The sequence below is a fragment of the Euwallacea fornicatus genome, chromosome 7, assembly GCF_040115645.1.
Source record: "Euwallacea fornicatus isolate EFF26 chromosome 7, ASM4011564v1, whole genome shotgun sequence".
In the NCBI taxonomy this organism is placed as follows: Eukaryota; Metazoa; Arthropoda; class Insecta; order Coleoptera; family Curculionidae; genus Euwallacea; species Euwallacea fornicatus.
The window spans coordinates 2,602,931-2,620,171 of NC_089547.1; the positions used below are offsets into that span (position 1 = coordinate 2,602,931).

Below are 17,241 nucleotides of genomic sequence, written 5' to 3' on the forward strand. Positions count from 1 at the left end.
AATTTGATATTTCAATCGGTTTCACTGCAATTGCAGGCAATAAATCATTCACTGGCCAAGGAATTAGGAAAAACCGTCCGTATTATTACATAAATATACAGGGTGTTCAGTAAGGAAATGTACGGACTTTCAACGGTGAATCTTTGATTTATATTAAGATAAAAAGTTCATACGAACATGAGCCCGTATCAACTTGGTTGTTGAGAAACGGTGCTACCAAAAACACTTTTTTTGGTAGTTTAATTATTATTTTCGTTCAATGCCATGTCGGTTTAATGAAATTCCGGCTACTGGGAGTATCGATGATGAGAAACTCAAATATCTACTGAGATTTTTATTTAATATTAGAGGGCCAGTGTTGTACCAGGATCTAAATAACCATAGCTCCTGATATTTGTCGTTGAAAGCGGTCGTTTTAGAAAAAAACGGAACTAAAAATATTTTTAAATATTTTCTCTTAATATTTAAAACAATTTAAATACTCAATTTAAAGAGTTATGGTTATCTAAATGCAGATGCGACACTGTATGTGGCGCCCTCTAGCATTAATCAAAAAACTAAATCAATATTTAAGTTTATTATCACCGATACTTCCAGCGACCAGAATTTCGTCTCATTGACGTGTTATTGAACAGCAATACAATCAGAATGCCCAACAAGAACTTTTTTTAAGCCTCGTATCTCAAGGACCGCGCCTATGCGGACCCATGCCCATGTGAAATTATTATCTTAAAATTGGTCAAAGATCCACTCTTTAAAGTTTGCACCAGTACTTAATGAACACCCTGTGTAAACGTTTTTTTAAGAAAATATATCGTAATCTCGGCCTTCGCCAACATTTAACACACAAAATGGAGGGGGTTGAAAAACGTCGAAAAGACGTGAACGATCTGGCATAAGCACAGTAAGTAAATTAGAAATAAATACATCTCTAAGAGTAAAACGCGAGTGTGCCAATGACGGTAAGAATAAATCCTTCCTAAAGCCATTAACTCGATATAAGAATTATGGACGACGTCTGTGGATAAAGGACTGCGATGTACCGTTGGTGGTACATGCCGTCTCCGGCATATTAAACTATCGAATCAAGGCACTATAAAGCCACGCAATCAAAACGTCGCCTCATAAATTATTCAATACTATTAGGTAATAACCCATTTTCCAAAAGAACTTGTAGAAAAAACGCCAAAGTTTTAAAGACGCTTTCAGTTCATTTTCTGCATCATCGTGCAAGGGCTTGGTAAAAAAATTAAACATTTAAATTTAGGTACTTAACCAACCAAAATACCATTAAGTGGGACGTCGGACATATATATCTTCATACCACAGGCAGGAATGAAAACATCCATCCAAGGGAGAAAAATACGTCTCTCTTCTTCCCTCCACAAAGCATTTTTCCAATTTTCTCATTTCATCTCTTGTTTATTATTCAAACCGGTTCTCACCCTGGCAACAAAAATAAATGAAAGAAAGAAGCCTGGAAACGAAGGCTGGTGGTTGTATAAATATTCGCAGCGCAATAAAGATTTGAGACGAACTTCCCTATACTTTAGTCGCAACTTTTCGGAAACTTTGCAAATAATAAGTCGAGGAAGTTGGGCGCTGTCTAGCACTAAGGTCAGTTATGTCAAAGCTGTCGGTTCCGGTCTAGCCACCATTGATCCACCGTTTTCGTAAAACTGTACCAGAACAATCTATTCAGTCAGCATCCAATTCCATTAGGGCTGTTGTACTTGTCCTTGTTTAAAATGTAACAACTCTTCCTTCACTGAGTCCTTTTTGCCACTATAAAAGTCTGTTTTCTTTCATGCCTGCGTTTCTAGTTCCTTTTTATAGTTTTTACGGTTATCGTGCTCGCTTTATGTTCACATATAAACGGTGGATAAACTGAACAAAACGTTACGCTCTTTTTCCGGTAGTTTCACTGAAATTCTTGCTTTTATATTGAATTGACTATACAAATGTACCAAGGAGAGAATTACATTCAATATTTTCACGTTCAATTCTGAAGGAAATAGTTTCTCAGAGAAATTCACAACACTCCCACCGATAGCACTTAACCGACACATTAACGAGCCCATCCGAAATAAAGGAGATACAGACAAAGCACATAAAACCCCCATTATAAGACACATTCCCAATAACTCCTTTGTCTATCCGAGAATCCTCAAGGGACTTAAATTATTCACCCTGAGGATTCCACAGCTCAAGAACGCTCTAAACCGCAACTGCCTGTATTATTCAGATGTTGCGACACTATTATCGGAGGAAAATATGTAATGGGTACTCAGATTGTGATTCTACATCCAGAAGATACATTTTTGGCTTATTTTCGAGCCGCCGTTTGGGTTTTCTGGAATGAATGAAGAATTTCGCCGAGGCCAAACAGAGATAAAGCCAGCCAGAGACAAGCAATGCAATGCGAAAACGAATCATTTTGGTTTGTATGAGAATTCAAATTTGAAAATTTTTGAAAAAAATTCGCCGAATTTCGGAATTTCTATCTCAGAACCTCGGAGAGTTACCTGAAAAATAGCATATAGAAAAGTGGCACAATAATAAATGAAAAAATTTTTAAGCAGAGAAATTTGACGAATTTGTGCAGTCTTCCAATTTAGAAACTCCTCGAGAATTCATTTAAATTCAACGATATCTGAAATCTGAAAAACCATCGCATAAGCCGAAACACTAAACCATCTATTTTCTCCCCCTTGATGGTAATTATTTCCCTAACTTTTGAGAGAATAATAACCACTCTTAATCCACTGAAATAAATCAAACATTTTTTTAAAGCCGAACTCGTTGGTTTTTATTTTCATTGGGGCTTTCGGGCCATAAAATGCCACCACATACAGCCGTTGCCAAATCCCTTGTTTGAACGTGCGCCTTTTTAATCTCCGAGTATACATATTCGGATATGGAACTGAATTTAAAGCCCCTTAAGTCTAAATCCCTAAATTCTCTCAGCCCTTTCCTTATCTTCCAGGCTCTTTGCGGCCGACTGTATTCTGTGATAATAGAGATTTTTATCTCTGGAATATATATGTAGATGGGTTAAATGGGGGCAGTTAGAGCTGAGGATTTTTTTGAGAAGAGAAATGATGTTATGGGAATTATTGAAATGGGAGATATGTAGGGGCACAAATTGTTCTGTTGAGATAGCTCCTGAAAATTATCATCAGTGAGTGTGCTCCATCACATAATTCATTCAGCCCCAAAACAATTCATATTTTAGGACAAATTGTTTGGACAAGTTTTAGGGATGAAGCCCATCTTTGTTGTTTAATACCTGTCGAGCAGACACTTAATCAAGCACTTTTGGGGGTAATTAGTCAAGCAACATTAATTAAAGCCCTTTTACAAGTTGAATACGAGAGAAATCGACTTCAGCCATTACTGGAACTGCTCAAATTTTTGAGGATCAAAGTTATTACTTTTTAAGATGAGTGTGAATTATTTAAGTTAATGAGAGCTGTAATTAGAAATTCATGCGTTCATGTGATTTTCCAGCTACCCCAACTAGAGTCAAGTAAGTTCACACACTTAAAATTTGATGCAATGTCAACAAATTGGTTTCAGATTAGAGATTTGCAAATAATGCTTTTTGATTTCAATACTTTAGATGCCACAATTAGATTAACTCTCAAGTCTTCAAATATATTAAGAATTATGTGAACTTTCACTATAATGAAACCCACTGTCTATCCATTTACTTGTAACTCTATTGGCTTTTCGCATAATTTCGAGAATTCTCAAAATACAAATTCATATTCAGTGGTTTTTTTCTCAAATTTTTTTCATCTTTTCGTCCCCTTACAAGCAAACTCTGAATTTACCAAATGCTCCTTCAAAATTTTCAGTTTGTTCAGAAGTATCTGACGTTCAGCCTCAGAGAACCAAAGTGGTGTATATCGATTCTTAAAGCTGTCAAGAATGTATAAAATATGCAGTTGGAAAAGGGGATTTTCCTCTATTCTTCTGGTTCTTTTCTAGCCCTTTATGATATAATATTTAAATGCTCAATTTTAGTTTAGTCAGCGAAATCCATTGGTTGAACTCTTTTCTCAGATCTTGCGAAAACTTTGAAAGCGTTTACCAAAAATAACGTTTTCTTTTTCTGAGTATTTTTTGAGAATTAATAAGACGCGGTGATGTGCCTCATCAAAACATGAATTAGAAAGTTTGATTATTTCCTAACTTTTACTGGTATTTTTCATCCCCTATAACGACACTGCATATTTCAAATTCGCTTAAAAATTTGCTTAAATAACTAACTGAAATATCCAGGAACTGAAAATCATGACTTATTAAACTGATGAGGGACGGGAGGATTCTAATTTCATAACTTAATTGACGCTACCTGCAAAGCCTATAGAAATAGATTTCTTCATATTTCGCAATAAAGAAACGTACATAATTAAAGCATGCGAACAAGAAAGGAATTAAACTTTCATGAACAATTAGGTAATTGAAATAAAACTCGACCAACGGATTTTTAAATTTCATAATTCTTGACATAACGACGCTTTAATGAGATACAACAAAAAATAAGGAATGAGCAGACTAGAAGTAACAAATACAAACTTTAGACTTAATTATTATTTTTGGGGATTAATTTTGCATAATTCGGCGAAAAAGCCTGTAAGGTTGATTAATGTTAGTGCTCAGAGCCAATAATTTGAGCCTACAAGACTTCTGAAATTTCTTGAGCATGAAGTTAGAGAAATAAATTAAGAAAATAACTTCCTTTAGAATGAGGAAAACCTCGCATTCATAATAAATCGACTCGAAGTGAATTGAATGAACCAATTCAAAATGAAGAAGTAGGGAGCCGAGTTAAATTTCAACCAAAAACTCCCCTTGAGGTAAACATTAGATCAGATAATATGAAGCCATTTTTTGAAGTGGATTGTTAGAATGTTCTTTCCATTGAAAAGGGAGCCTAATTTGTTCGTTAGAAGGGTGAAGAAAATGAGTTTAAAAATTATTTGGATTAAATTTAGTTACACTAAATCGTGCGAACCCACCTCAGTGAAATTTATAAAAACAAAAAAGCCTTTTGCGCCTGAATTTTGAAATGGGTGGCAGTAACATACTCTTGTCCCTAATGGACTAACAGCAGAAAAGGTAATATTAATTAAGAGAAATGAATAACGTGTCAAAGAAATACGACGAAAGAAAATAATAAAAAGTCAGACAAAGCGAAAATATACAGAATACAAGCAAAAATAACTAACGCGAAGAAATTTTTTTAAATTTCTTGTGATCTCGAATTGATGCACATCGCATTAAACAATCCGCTTTTAAGTATGGAAAAAAAGCATAAGAACTCACTTGATTACCCAGAAAATACTCTAAAATCCTACTAAATATCAAACACTTATAGATATGAAAACTTGTCTTAACTTGTCCACAAATGTCCACAATTCACTAGCACATAAAACACGAAAATCGATTACATAAAAAGCTAAAAAGTTGAATATGCAATTGTCCGATATGTATCTTGAATCATAAAAAAAAATCAAAATCTTGAACTTCCGTCTGTTTCCCACGCGCGATCGCAAACTTCGTCTTCTGGCGCTGCGACGTCCGTCGTCGTAGGAAGTTCCGCGGGCGTCGGTATGAAACCGAATGAGCGCGGTTTTGGAGCGTGAGCCTCAATGTGCGTTGAGTATTTTGAGCGCGCATGGAAAATACATTTAAAACCGCTCTCTAAAAGTGAAAGTTTCGCTGTTTGTTCTCATACAAATATCGCAACGTTCGACTGATATTTTCTATATGCATATCACAAAAGTTAAATGGGCGTATTAAGGACGATTTAAGCTTCGTTTCGACTCTTAAAGCCAGACGTTTCGAGTTCTATTCAAAACTTAACTGAAACAATTCCCAAGTTTTGCATAAAAGCTCGCAGAAGTAATTGGTGAATAATTTAAAAGTTGGTGTTTTAATTCCTTTCATTCTCCGCCATCAGACAATTTAATTATGATTGTTAAGAATTTAATCTTTATTATTATGGTTATTATATGCCTTGTCGCCTTCCGCCCATTTACTCATGCTAAGGGGCCCTTTCGCCCTTGTCCGTACCGACTCATACTTCACGCTCAGAAGCATTTTCCGAGATTTAGGGCCAAAAATGCCCTTCCGTTTTAAACTGTGCGCTAAATGTGGCACTTCAGGAAGTATTTACAGGCCGATATACGTGGATTTTTGTGGCCAGCGCTGTAGGGTTTAGAATTCAGTGGAATTTACTACATATTGCGGAATGGGGCGCAAGTGCGGCTATACCGTTTCGGGCTACAATGGCCGAATATTTGACAGTGAAAAGTGGGTGCTTAGGTATAAAGTGAAAAGGTAAAACTAAAGCAAATAGGGCTGCACTAACCGCGTTTGTCGGGGAAAATGGATGTTATTCGTTTGCTTGAATACACAATTCAAAAGAAAAAAAAGAAATAATTTAGACGTTTCGCAATCGTTTTGGCCACAAATTATAATCCGACTAATTCATATAGGGTGCCTGCCCCTACATCATTTGGGGCCCCAAAATGGCGACAACACGTGTTCGAAATAAGAGGCTCAATTGAGTTTCTTTTATATCTATTAGCGCCCTATTGTATTGGGGGTGCGCAGCGTCGCTCAATTAGTAACTTTTTGAGCCTTTTTGGATTGCTCTAAGTAAATCAAAAGGATCTGCACAGATCCCCAAATGCATTGCAACTTTCCACATATAACCACAATTGCTCTAATCCCCTCCTATTTTTCATCCCTTAACTCTTTTATCCCCTTTCCCGCATGCTTTTACATTAGTCTAAGTAATTTACATTGGATGAAAATGGGGTAAAAAGGACGAATGGCACACACTTGTTCGGCAGAAACAACAATGCCGCTGAAAGAGACTCATTGAAACGGGGACAATGGGTACAATCAAGAACTCCACTACCTTGGATGCTTTTGGATCTGGATGTGCCCGTTTTGACGATTTATGCAGGGCCGTACTTGAATCTTTTCCAGAAAGATTATCGGAACTTGCACTTGTCCGCTGTATCAAAACCAAATGTTTCCTTTGTAAACTTTGGCCAGTTCGATCTCGTTAAATTCCATTATCTGGACGGTTGAAGGTCTCCGATGACCCTTACACTTCGATTACCTTATACGCAGCCCTTTGTTTGACAACGCGAAAGGGCAAACTTTGTCATTATTCCTTCTCGGTTATTGTTAAAGGCCTTCAACGGGTATTACAAATGGCGTCATTCATTTTAGATGGGCAGGAAAAAAGATCGTTGGTTTGCGGTGTGTTTTAGAGATAAGATTTTCCTCAAGAAGAAACTATCGTAGTGGAATGAGTTATGCAACAAAGAGGTCGTTAAAGCTTTAATTGCTTTAGAGCTATTTCAGAAGGGCAAATACCACGACGAAAGCCGATTGATAGCACCGTAGACACATGACAACGTCTTGAGGAAACGCATTATTCATCCACGCATCCTTAAAATGAGTTTGGGGGGCCCTAATTCGTATACATGTACTTCAAAACTTCGGCCTACTATGGCCAGCTAGGCCATAATTCATTCATGAAAATTTTTAGCAAATGACCTCACGCAAAACGCTAAAGCCGAAAACATTTTTTACCTGGCACAATCGTAAGTCAAGTTTAAAGTGGAGTTTAAGCTAAAAGTACGCAACCAGGCCTATGTCATTCCAATATAGAAAGCTCTGTTGGCTTACGAGCGCGCGACAAAGCATCTTTCCCGCATCCGATTGTTCACGGATTGTTGACAACTCCAAAATGCATGCGATAAAATATCACATTCCGTACACGTTAGGTAATTGACTCTTTCGTTTGTTTATGTTGCAAAACTCTGGGCTCTAGTTCATGGTTAAATTATAAAAAAATAAAAATAACGTTGGAACAGTTTTAACGTCGATTATGGTGTTTGTATTAGAGATGTTATCGAAACACTAGAGGGGCCTAAAGCTCCGGAAAAACTAATCGTTTTATGTTAATTTTAATAGACTATTACCATTTTCTTTACATGAAGCTCGCCATGAATAAAACAGGGAAATCGCCTGTCAAAGCGTAGTCGATTTGTCTACAGCTTGTGCTTCGATCCATTTATATTAATTAGACAGCGACAGTATCTCCACTTCTAAAGCCATTAATAAAAAAAAGGCCACTGCATACATTTGTTTTCTGTACAGAAAAAATGCTTTAGTTTAGGGGAAAAAGGGGATATTGATCTACCTTTCAGGATAGAAGCAGAGAAATGGATATTAAGTTCTGATTTAGCTCTACATCAATCCTTAAGAAAATGACTTGTGCACGACAACATCGATAACACCCTAAAAAATTTTCAATCTAAGACCCTAATAACCCAGTATACGTAAGATTCTTTCTTCATTACTGTATCTGCTGAAATGGGCTTAATATCGATATTCTAAACCAAATGGGGAATTATGGGCATTATGAAGTCTGAGACATTTCTTAGTTGCCTTGAAATTTCACCAATTTTGCCATATAAATTCCTGCATTACTGACCTTTTCAATTCACAGTCCCATTTCCTGGTGGTAGGAGAGGATTCCCAGAAGTAGCCGAGCTAACACTTAAAGAAAAAAACATTGGAAAACACCATATTATTTCTCAACATAGATTCCTTGGAGATTGACACACTTTTCCCAGCGAGGTCCCATGGCTTCCATACCCTGTTTATAGTAAGAAACTTCGAAGATTCCAAATAAGCATCAGCCTCCGACTCCACCTATCCATTATTGGCAAATCGCTTTCCATCGATCTATTTTTTCAAGCTTGGAAACAGAAAATAGTCTGAGGGGGCCAAATCTGGCGAATAGGGTGGACGAACACAATACTTGTTGAAATGCCTATCATGTCTGCTAACCCGCGCAATTTTGACGACAACCTTCCAGCACAGTGTTGTGGATTTTCACCACTATTTCTTTAGTGATCAGATCTGGAGGGGCATTAGGCCGACCCTTAGATCTAAGCTTTTTAAAGCTAAGTCTTTCTAATATAGGTAAATTTTAAGAAAAAAGTTGCCGTCTATAAGTTAAGTCGAGTACTTCTGGAATTACCCTCGCAACTCCGTCAGGAAAATTTCCTTTGACCGGTGGTTTTCCTGCAAACTGCTATCTAAATTCTCGCAGTGTCAAAACGGACATAGATCCCAAATATCCGGCGATAATCGCACACTTGCAGCCTCCCCTACGTGCATGCCCGCCCTTACTTATCCTTTTTGTCGTTGCTGATTTCAGCATTGTTCCTCAGCAATTACGAAGCCGGAAAAGATTTTTATCTGGCAGAGGACCTCGGCTATTAGACGGAACAATTGACAATCGATGGCCGTAGGGCTGTAGCCATCAATCAGGGCGGTCTTGGAACGCGCCAAATTAAAAGAGTCGGAGCAGAGGCAATCGGAGCGAGCAATGTAGTTGGGGCTTTATTGTTTTTTATGTGATCCTCCCGTTGTAAATTGGGCTTTAAATTGGCCCCAGGCGGTGACAGGACGAGATACATTCTTACCAAGATCGTCAGCCAAAGTTCTAATTTCAGCTCCTGAAGTTCTTTTAAAGAACGAACGAGTTATACCTAAAATGTTAAATAGCCCCATATCAATGCCAAAATATCTCCGAGGCCCACAAGGCTCAAAGCCCTCTCACCGGCACTATTTCATTAATCAATATGGCGGCCGTTCCGGAAAGATATTTATGCGCTCGCAGGAGGCATTCCTGCAGGAGAAGGGACTGACGTACAGGTAAAAAGCTTCTGGCGAAGATGTGTTTACGCAAAAACCGGAAAAGACGTGCGGAAAAAGACAAGAAATATATTGCAGACGCGTGGCTCGTTTATGCTGAATTTATCGTCTTGTCACGAAAAAATTTATACCAAAGAAGGAAATATCCCAAAAAGACTTTCAAAAGAATTATGATGGGCCGTTCTTAACTAATTTTTTCCACAAACCCCCGAAAACCCACTGGGAAAAGGCTTTTCTGGACTGATGGCACGAGGAGGAGGTCTCTCTCTCTCCCTCTCTCTCCCCCTCTGCCTCTCTGTCTCTCACTCTCTCTCCCCTCCACAGTTTCTCGTAAACAGTTCAATTCGCAAATGAAGTTAAATGGACTACCGCGTTAACCTTCATTTCAGAAAACCTTCTAGACGTTTTATTTTCAGAATTTATTTCATACCAAGCAAAAGTCGTTCAAAACAATCCCGGTCGTAGATGCCCAGGACTGAATCCATGAAAACGTGTTTGCCTCAGATCCTGAAAGTTCCTTAGAGGTGTCCTCACCAGCTCAGATTTAAAATCCCCCACCTTTATTTTCTAGAGGTCCTCTGTGCATATCCTGCAGTATGGCGGTCATTTCACAGACTGGAGGATCATAAGCTCCTTAGAACACTTGCCATTGTACCAAACTGAACTCACAATACTCTCCGAGGGCCTCGAAAGGAAAAGATCTAAAATTAAAAAAAACTTGCATCAAAAAGACAAAATTTCCTAATTATTGTTGTATATCGCTCATATGAGATGACCATAACTAAATATGCAGAAATTGCTGTAGAAATTGCGTTACTTGTCCATTAATTTTATCAGAGTTACACAACAATGGACAACAATTTAATGGTGATTGCCAAACAGTTACTCCCAAGTGTACCGAAGAGGATTCAGAATATGCTCTTTCTAGACATACGTCGGTCGTTCGATGGTCTACGGCTTAAACTAACGGAGCTATTTTTACCCTAAAACTTTTTATCACACATGTGCCGTAAAGTGCCACTTTCCGTTCGCAAGTGCCTGCGGAAGGGCCACTTTACCGCACGGTCTTAGGAAAAATATTTTTTGCTACCACATTTCCAGTGAAATTACCAGTTTTCAAAGACGCAATTAGTGTTTCTGAAAACACTTACCTGAGTAAGAGTTTCTTTGCTTTGTGCTCGTCAAAAGCCTGACCTAACCAGAATTAACCTAATGAATTCTGAAAAGCATTAAATCCAAATCTACAAACTCGTAGTTCTCCAGGTGGAATGCCTTAAGGAGGTATCATACATAACGAAATCGGGGACTTGGGTAATAACTCTGGCATGTAAACTAGAATTCAAGTTGAGATGGGTCTATTTGGAAATGTCAACAGATCAAGCTATTTATATACCACTCTGATTATTGCCAGAAGATTGATTTACATGACTTGGGGCATTTGAGAATTTCGGTATTGTTTGTCGTCAATGATTGTACATAGAGCGTAAAAACTTTATGGGGGATATACTTGATTGGAAGATATTCAATTAGATGGCCCCTCGTGAGCGCTTCCATAAAAAGCTGTTCAGGTTTCGAAAATTCGTTGTTTAATGCATTTTTCTACAATTTCTGTGCCTTAAGTAGCAGAAAAAGTTAGAAAATAAATGGGAACTTGTATGGAATTTTTATGGAGACACATATTTTCAATTTAAGGGAGCTATACAGGACATTTCCTGAACACATTTCCAGTTTATTTAATGACTTTCTGTATGGAATTTTATGTCGAGAAAACGAACATAAGCCAATCTAATCTAGAATTCAGGGCCATCCCATTGACTCCTAATTGGAGACTAAATTTTCTGAAGCACCCTTAACGATATTCCAAAACCCCGCAATGACAATTTCTGACCAAAAGTCATTAACCCCACCCTAATCCTGCTTTTAATCTCTGGAAAGGCGCTCTCGTTTGCCATTTTCCAAATATGACTTTCAATTTAAATTCAAGCCGGATTCAATGTGAGCGAAACGCACTCGAAATATTTATGCAAATCCATATCTGAAACCCATTGTTGCCAAACCGAGTGTAAGATATGAGCGCGTCCGAGGACCACCACCGAGGGTGGCTTAAGGGGGCGCGGGGTTGAAAACAAAAGGACTATCTCACTCCCTCTCTGCGGTGGTGGCACGAAAGCGAATCCGGGATGTGAATTATAATTAATATATCTTGGCTAAGGGACCGTTTTTACGTTATCGTCCTTTGTATATGGTGTGATTTACGCGAACAATGGCGGTTTTTTTTTATTGTTTTGGTGGAAACTTTAAAACATTTTCTCATATTTAGATAGCGAAACGCACAACGATGTCTTGCAAGTCACCGCCGCCACCTGCAATTCAGAAGATCGGGCGGCCTGGGCCGCGACACGTGCAGGGGGGCCCACGGCTCTAATTGATAGTATCCTCAAGGCCACGATGAAATGCCTTATCACAAGAAACATAAAAAAATCAATGACTTCACGGACGAACTATTAAAAAATATGGGGAAAAAATTTATTGAAAATTTCAAGACTGAGTCTATCAGTAGTTTACCGCTGTACCCATAAATGTACATTGCGTCTGGGTTTTTTGTAACGGGATTTTAACCATGTATTCTATGCATAAAAATAACGTTAGTTTGCTGCATATGTAAACTATATTCAAGAATTACTTTGTGAAGTAAACTCATGGTGTTGACATTTTCCCGCATAAACCCCCAAACATAAAAATCTAAAGGGATTAAATCCGGCCATCGGGGAGGCCGAGCAGCTCGTCCTCCGCAACCTACTCATCTGTGGATAATCTGCATTTAGCCAGTTCCTCACCCCCAAGGAATAATGTGAAGGACACCCGTCCAATTATGCTATTAACTTAAGGTCAAAATTTGAGCTGAATATCTCAAAAACATTCGGAGCTAATATATAAAAGATAAATTGATAAAAATATAAAACTTCAACATCCAGTGTTTCCTCAACAAAACGTTTCTGGAATATAATTTATATAGCCGACTAATATTATTTCCATGCGCGGAATACGTGGTTAAAATGCTACTACAGAAACCCGGGACACCCCGTATGCATTTCTTAATGGTCGTTATGCGCAGGCCTTAGAGGGGCCCTCAGATGGAACCCCATCACCAACAAAAACAATCACAAATGTGGACCATTCGCTTTGAAATTATTTCATTCTGACATCAGCGGACTAAATCATAAAAAAAAAACATTGAGTTAGCAATCACACCATCCAAATCAAAAAGGAAGTGACATGTTCGGGAGCAACAATTGACGAAAAACTGAAATTCACAAAAACATGTTTGAAATATCAGAATAGAGATTATTAAACGGTCAGTACATTTTCGATCGCTGACGTTTAAAAAAAAATGCAAAAAAACATACAAATTCGTCTGCAGACCATCGTTACGCATGTGTAATGAGTGATGTAACGCACACACATGGTAAGAATAAATAAAAGATTGCAATAAATTCTGGCCAGATGGAAAAACAGCCGTCACAACTGAATCATTCCGAATCCTCATTGCTTTACAAGACAAGCTTTGAACACACACAACAATCCTGCTTCCTTTTCCTTTCAACCACTTTATTGGAACTTTTCCAAATCAATTTTTTTCTTTTCTTTGTATTTTATAAACGATTATTTACGTTTCGTTGTAATTATTTTGTCAGCACTATAATAACTACAAATATACATATGTATATGTATATATATATATACAGGGTGAGTCGGGAGGATCGTGTCAAACTTTAGGAGCGTGTTGTACATGAAAAATAAATGTAAAAAAACTCAAATGTTGTTATCCCATTTTCGTTTGTTTACAAATTATAGCGTAAATAAAATTTTTTAACTAGATTACGCAAAATTTAGACGAAACGTTTCCTGGACGTTGGATTGGTCGTGGTGGCCCTATTATTTGGCCTCCAAGGTCTCCAGACCTCACACCACTAGACTATTGTTTGTGGGGTTGGTTTAAAACTGATGTGTACAGAGTAAAAGTGGACACTCAAGATGCACTAATTCAACGCATTAGAAATGCTGCAGCTGCTATTAAAGAAAGACATGAAACGATCAGGAGCGCAACGAATGCTCTTCATAGACGAAGCCGAAAATGTTTAGAAGTTAATGACAATATTTTTGAACATTTACTATGATATCCAAACGTTAATTTATGGAATTTCTTATGAAATTTATAAATTTTTTAAATTTTATGTTTTAATTTTATTTACGCTATAACTTGTAAACAAACGAAAATCGGATAACAACATTTGAGTTTTTTACATTTATTTTTCATGTACAACACGCTCCTGAAGTTTGACACGATCCTCCCGATTCACCCTGTATATATATATATATTTTTTTTTATATATATAAATGGTACATCGGCTAGCAAGATCAGCCGTCGCACGTCGACAAAATTCGATCATCGATGGCACCAATAATTCGATATACAGTATAATCAAATTGGGGACAAACTAATTTATTTATTTGCATAATACTTTAGTTTGTAGGCACAGGAATTCATTTCGGTAAATATCGTTATTTCATTCGATATTACTATTAAATCCATGTCATCTTTTTGTTTAAACAAGAGAAAACTAATTAGAGAGTACGCGTATTATTAATAAGATTAATTGAAATACGTAATTACCGTCAATAAACAATTTTGCAGACATTATCATACCAGCATTTCAGTGACGTGAAGCACGAGCCATGGGACTGAAAAGTTCTAAGGTAAATTGCTTTATGAGAATTTTCCAGGAATAGCGAAAGATCTTTCTTCAGGAAAGGGTGAAGGTGTCTGAATCATTTTTGATCGGTTTTGAGGTGAACCGAGCCCTCTACTTTTGGATTATCCTGGTGATCTCTGTTCTGGCAGTCATTGGAAATTTGCTGGCAGTAAGGACGGTCATATTAAGGTAAGAAAGTGAATGTAAGGCTGGGATGCACCACTAAACGACACTAGAAGAAAAGAAGATATTAAATTCTTCCCATATTTTATGATCTGAATCACGATTTTATCACTCCTTTCCATTTTTTGGTGGACTTCGTCATATTCCCATTTTGCACATCTGTCTCACGTATAGAGCTCACGTCGTCGCAAGTAATGTTAACTTATAGTGCATTCAATTTTTCGACTTCTCTCAATTGGAGGAAATGGAGGTAGATAAAATAAAAAGGATTTTGAAGGTCAGTTATACGGAGATTTCAGACAAGTAAGAGTCTTGGTCGACCAACAGTAGCCCGACTTGTGTGGTGGTAAGGGTCTGATGATGCCTGAAACTCAGTAGCCCCCTATAAGATATTGCAAAACCGCAAATTTTACAGATTTTTATATATTAGATTTTTTTCTAGTATTCAAATATATTGCACTTTGAACCACAGTATTTTTACTTCTGCGTTCCAAGGTCCTTTTAGACACATATTTCAACCATCACTTCATAACAAATCCCATTTTTCCAATTCCCTTTTTGCAGGCGCATTTCCAGCTTAATTCCAAAGCTTGTACCATTAGGCGAACGCACCTATTCATATATTTTTCCTTTTTCACACAGTAAATACAAATATCTGCAGAAAACATGCATAATCTCCCTCGCAATCTCGGACCTCTTGACGGTGATCATCTTCTCCATGAACAATCTTTATCTACTCTACTATAAACCCATGGAATGGGTAAGTTGTGAAGCACCAGAAAGAAACTCATTATCAAAAGTTCTTTCCTCTCAAAGATATATGGGGAGTTTCTCTGTCACTTTATGCCAATAGGACAAGTACTGGGCAACCTCACCAATTCCATTGCCCTTCTAGCCATAGCTCTGGATAGATACCATAACGTAATCCATGCATTAAGCCCTAAATGGAATCCCAGCTTGGGGAAGTGTATTGGGGGCACTTTATTTCTGTGGTTGGTATGTTTAGGTAAGAATTGCCCACAAGATCAAACTATTGTTAACTAAAGCTGGAAGTTAAATCTAAATCTCATGGAAATTAGAGGTTTGAGCCATGAAACTAACTTCTTGTTAAAGTTAACTTGGAGTTTGGTTTTTCAGCAGCAATTTTTGTAGCTAAATGTTTCAAGGCCTTTCATACCCAGTGGTGACTTTCTACATCTTCATTCCTCTCCTCGTCAACGATCGCAAGACTGCAATGTGCACTGGAGCTCCCGTCACCAAGCGCAGCATCTTTCTCTATTACATCACTATGAACTGCCTTTTTTTCCTCCCCATATTAGTGCTATTCTTCTGGTTTTACTACAAAATAGCTTTCCTGATTTGGCGCCACCGCAAACCATTAAACGACGACTATCACCAGCAAGAAGTAACCGACACTTGTTCCTCTTCCAAACCCGTCCAAGACGCCTACCCTACATCCGCTTTAAAAAGCAAAAAGAAGAATGTACAGATGAAGAGCAAAATCCGAAGCTTTAAGGTCGTGGTCGCTTTGGTTTTAGCCTTTATCACATGTAGATTGCCCTACTGGCTACAAATGATCTATCAGCAGCTTGAAACTGTGAACAAAAACGTACTGTGGAATGTGAGGTTTGCAACTATTTCCTTGCACCTCTTCAATTGCGTGTTGAATCCCCTGCTTTACACTTATCTAAACATAACGATAACAGTGTGTAGGAAGGTGAGCAGGTTTGTGACTCACTATTGCTGCTGTTGGTTTTCCAACTTGGAGTTCGAGGATTTCGAGAGAGGGAAGCACACTGCTGAAGGGGTTGTGGAGGTGGAAAATAACGATGAAGTCAAAGATAAAGGGAGGGTTCAATTTATTAACGTTGCTATGCCGACAGTTAATAGGAAGGAAATATATTGAAATTTTGACTCTTGATCATTTTCTTTCGTTCTCCCTAGACCCGCTATTTCATTGCCCTGGTAACTTTTCATGATTTCTATAGAAATTCTCTCGTCGCAGAAGCTACCAGGCTTTGATATATTGGCCTTCAATCTATAAATGCTGTGAGCACAACAAGAACTGGCAGCGACTGCTTGAAGTGGATAATCCTAAACTGACAGGAATGTATTCAGCAAATAGTTAATATCATTGTAATTCCGAGGGTGTCTTACCGTTTAGCCCATATGACGTCCAAAGTGAAATATTTGCTACCCTCGAGGGGCAGCATTTACCCTGATTAGTTGAAATCAAGCCCGTGTCGGGATCGTTTTAGTTATTGAGTTCCCGAGTTAGAAGCCATTTTATGGGCTCTAACACAAACAGTGAGTCACATTCAATTGATGCATTGATTTCGTATTTACTTGGTCGTGTATTGAGAGAAGTAGATGGCCGTTGTGTCTCCGAGTCTATTACGTCTACCGGTTCCCGAGATGACGGAACACTATATTTTAAAAAATGTAAAAAATCGGTTTCTTTAGAGAGTTTCGGAAAAATTTCAAAATTTTCGATGTGGCATTTTTCGGTTTAAAAGGCTGATCCTGGAAACCTCAGTTGAGG

General features: G+C 37.9%; 2 protein-coding genes across 3 annotated transcripts in view; one reads left to right on the forward strand and one right to left on the reverse strand.

The window, feature by feature from the left end:
- Window positions 1-5,614, reverse strand: part of LOC136340392 (uncharacterized) — a 254,436-nt gene extending 248,822 nt beyond the window's left edge. For both annotated transcript variants that reach the window (XM_066284441.1, XM_066284439.1), the window contains exon 1: window positions 5,335-5,614. The gene's annotated coding sequence lies outside the window, so the exon portion shown is untranslated. The remainder of the gene's footprint in view (window positions 1-5,334) is intronic.
- LOC136340018 (substance-K receptor-like) overlaps window positions 1-16,605 on the forward strand; it is a 34,885-nt gene extending 18,280 nt beyond the window's left edge. Inside the window, exons 2-6 of the mRNA XM_066283713.1 lie at window positions 14,459-14,520; window positions 14,572-14,705; window positions 15,342-15,459; window positions 15,516-15,705; window positions 15,866-16,605. Of these exons, the coding sequence (XP_066139810.1) occupies window positions 14,500-14,520; window positions 14,572-14,705; window positions 15,342-15,459; window positions 15,516-15,705; window positions 15,866-16,605 (1,203 nt within the window). The 5' untranslated portion in view covers window positions 14,459-14,499. The remainder of the gene's footprint in view (window positions 1-14,458; window positions 14,521-14,571; window positions 14,706-15,341; window positions 15,460-15,515; window positions 15,706-15,865) is intronic.
- Window positions 16,606-17,241: the final 636 nt, after the last annotated feature.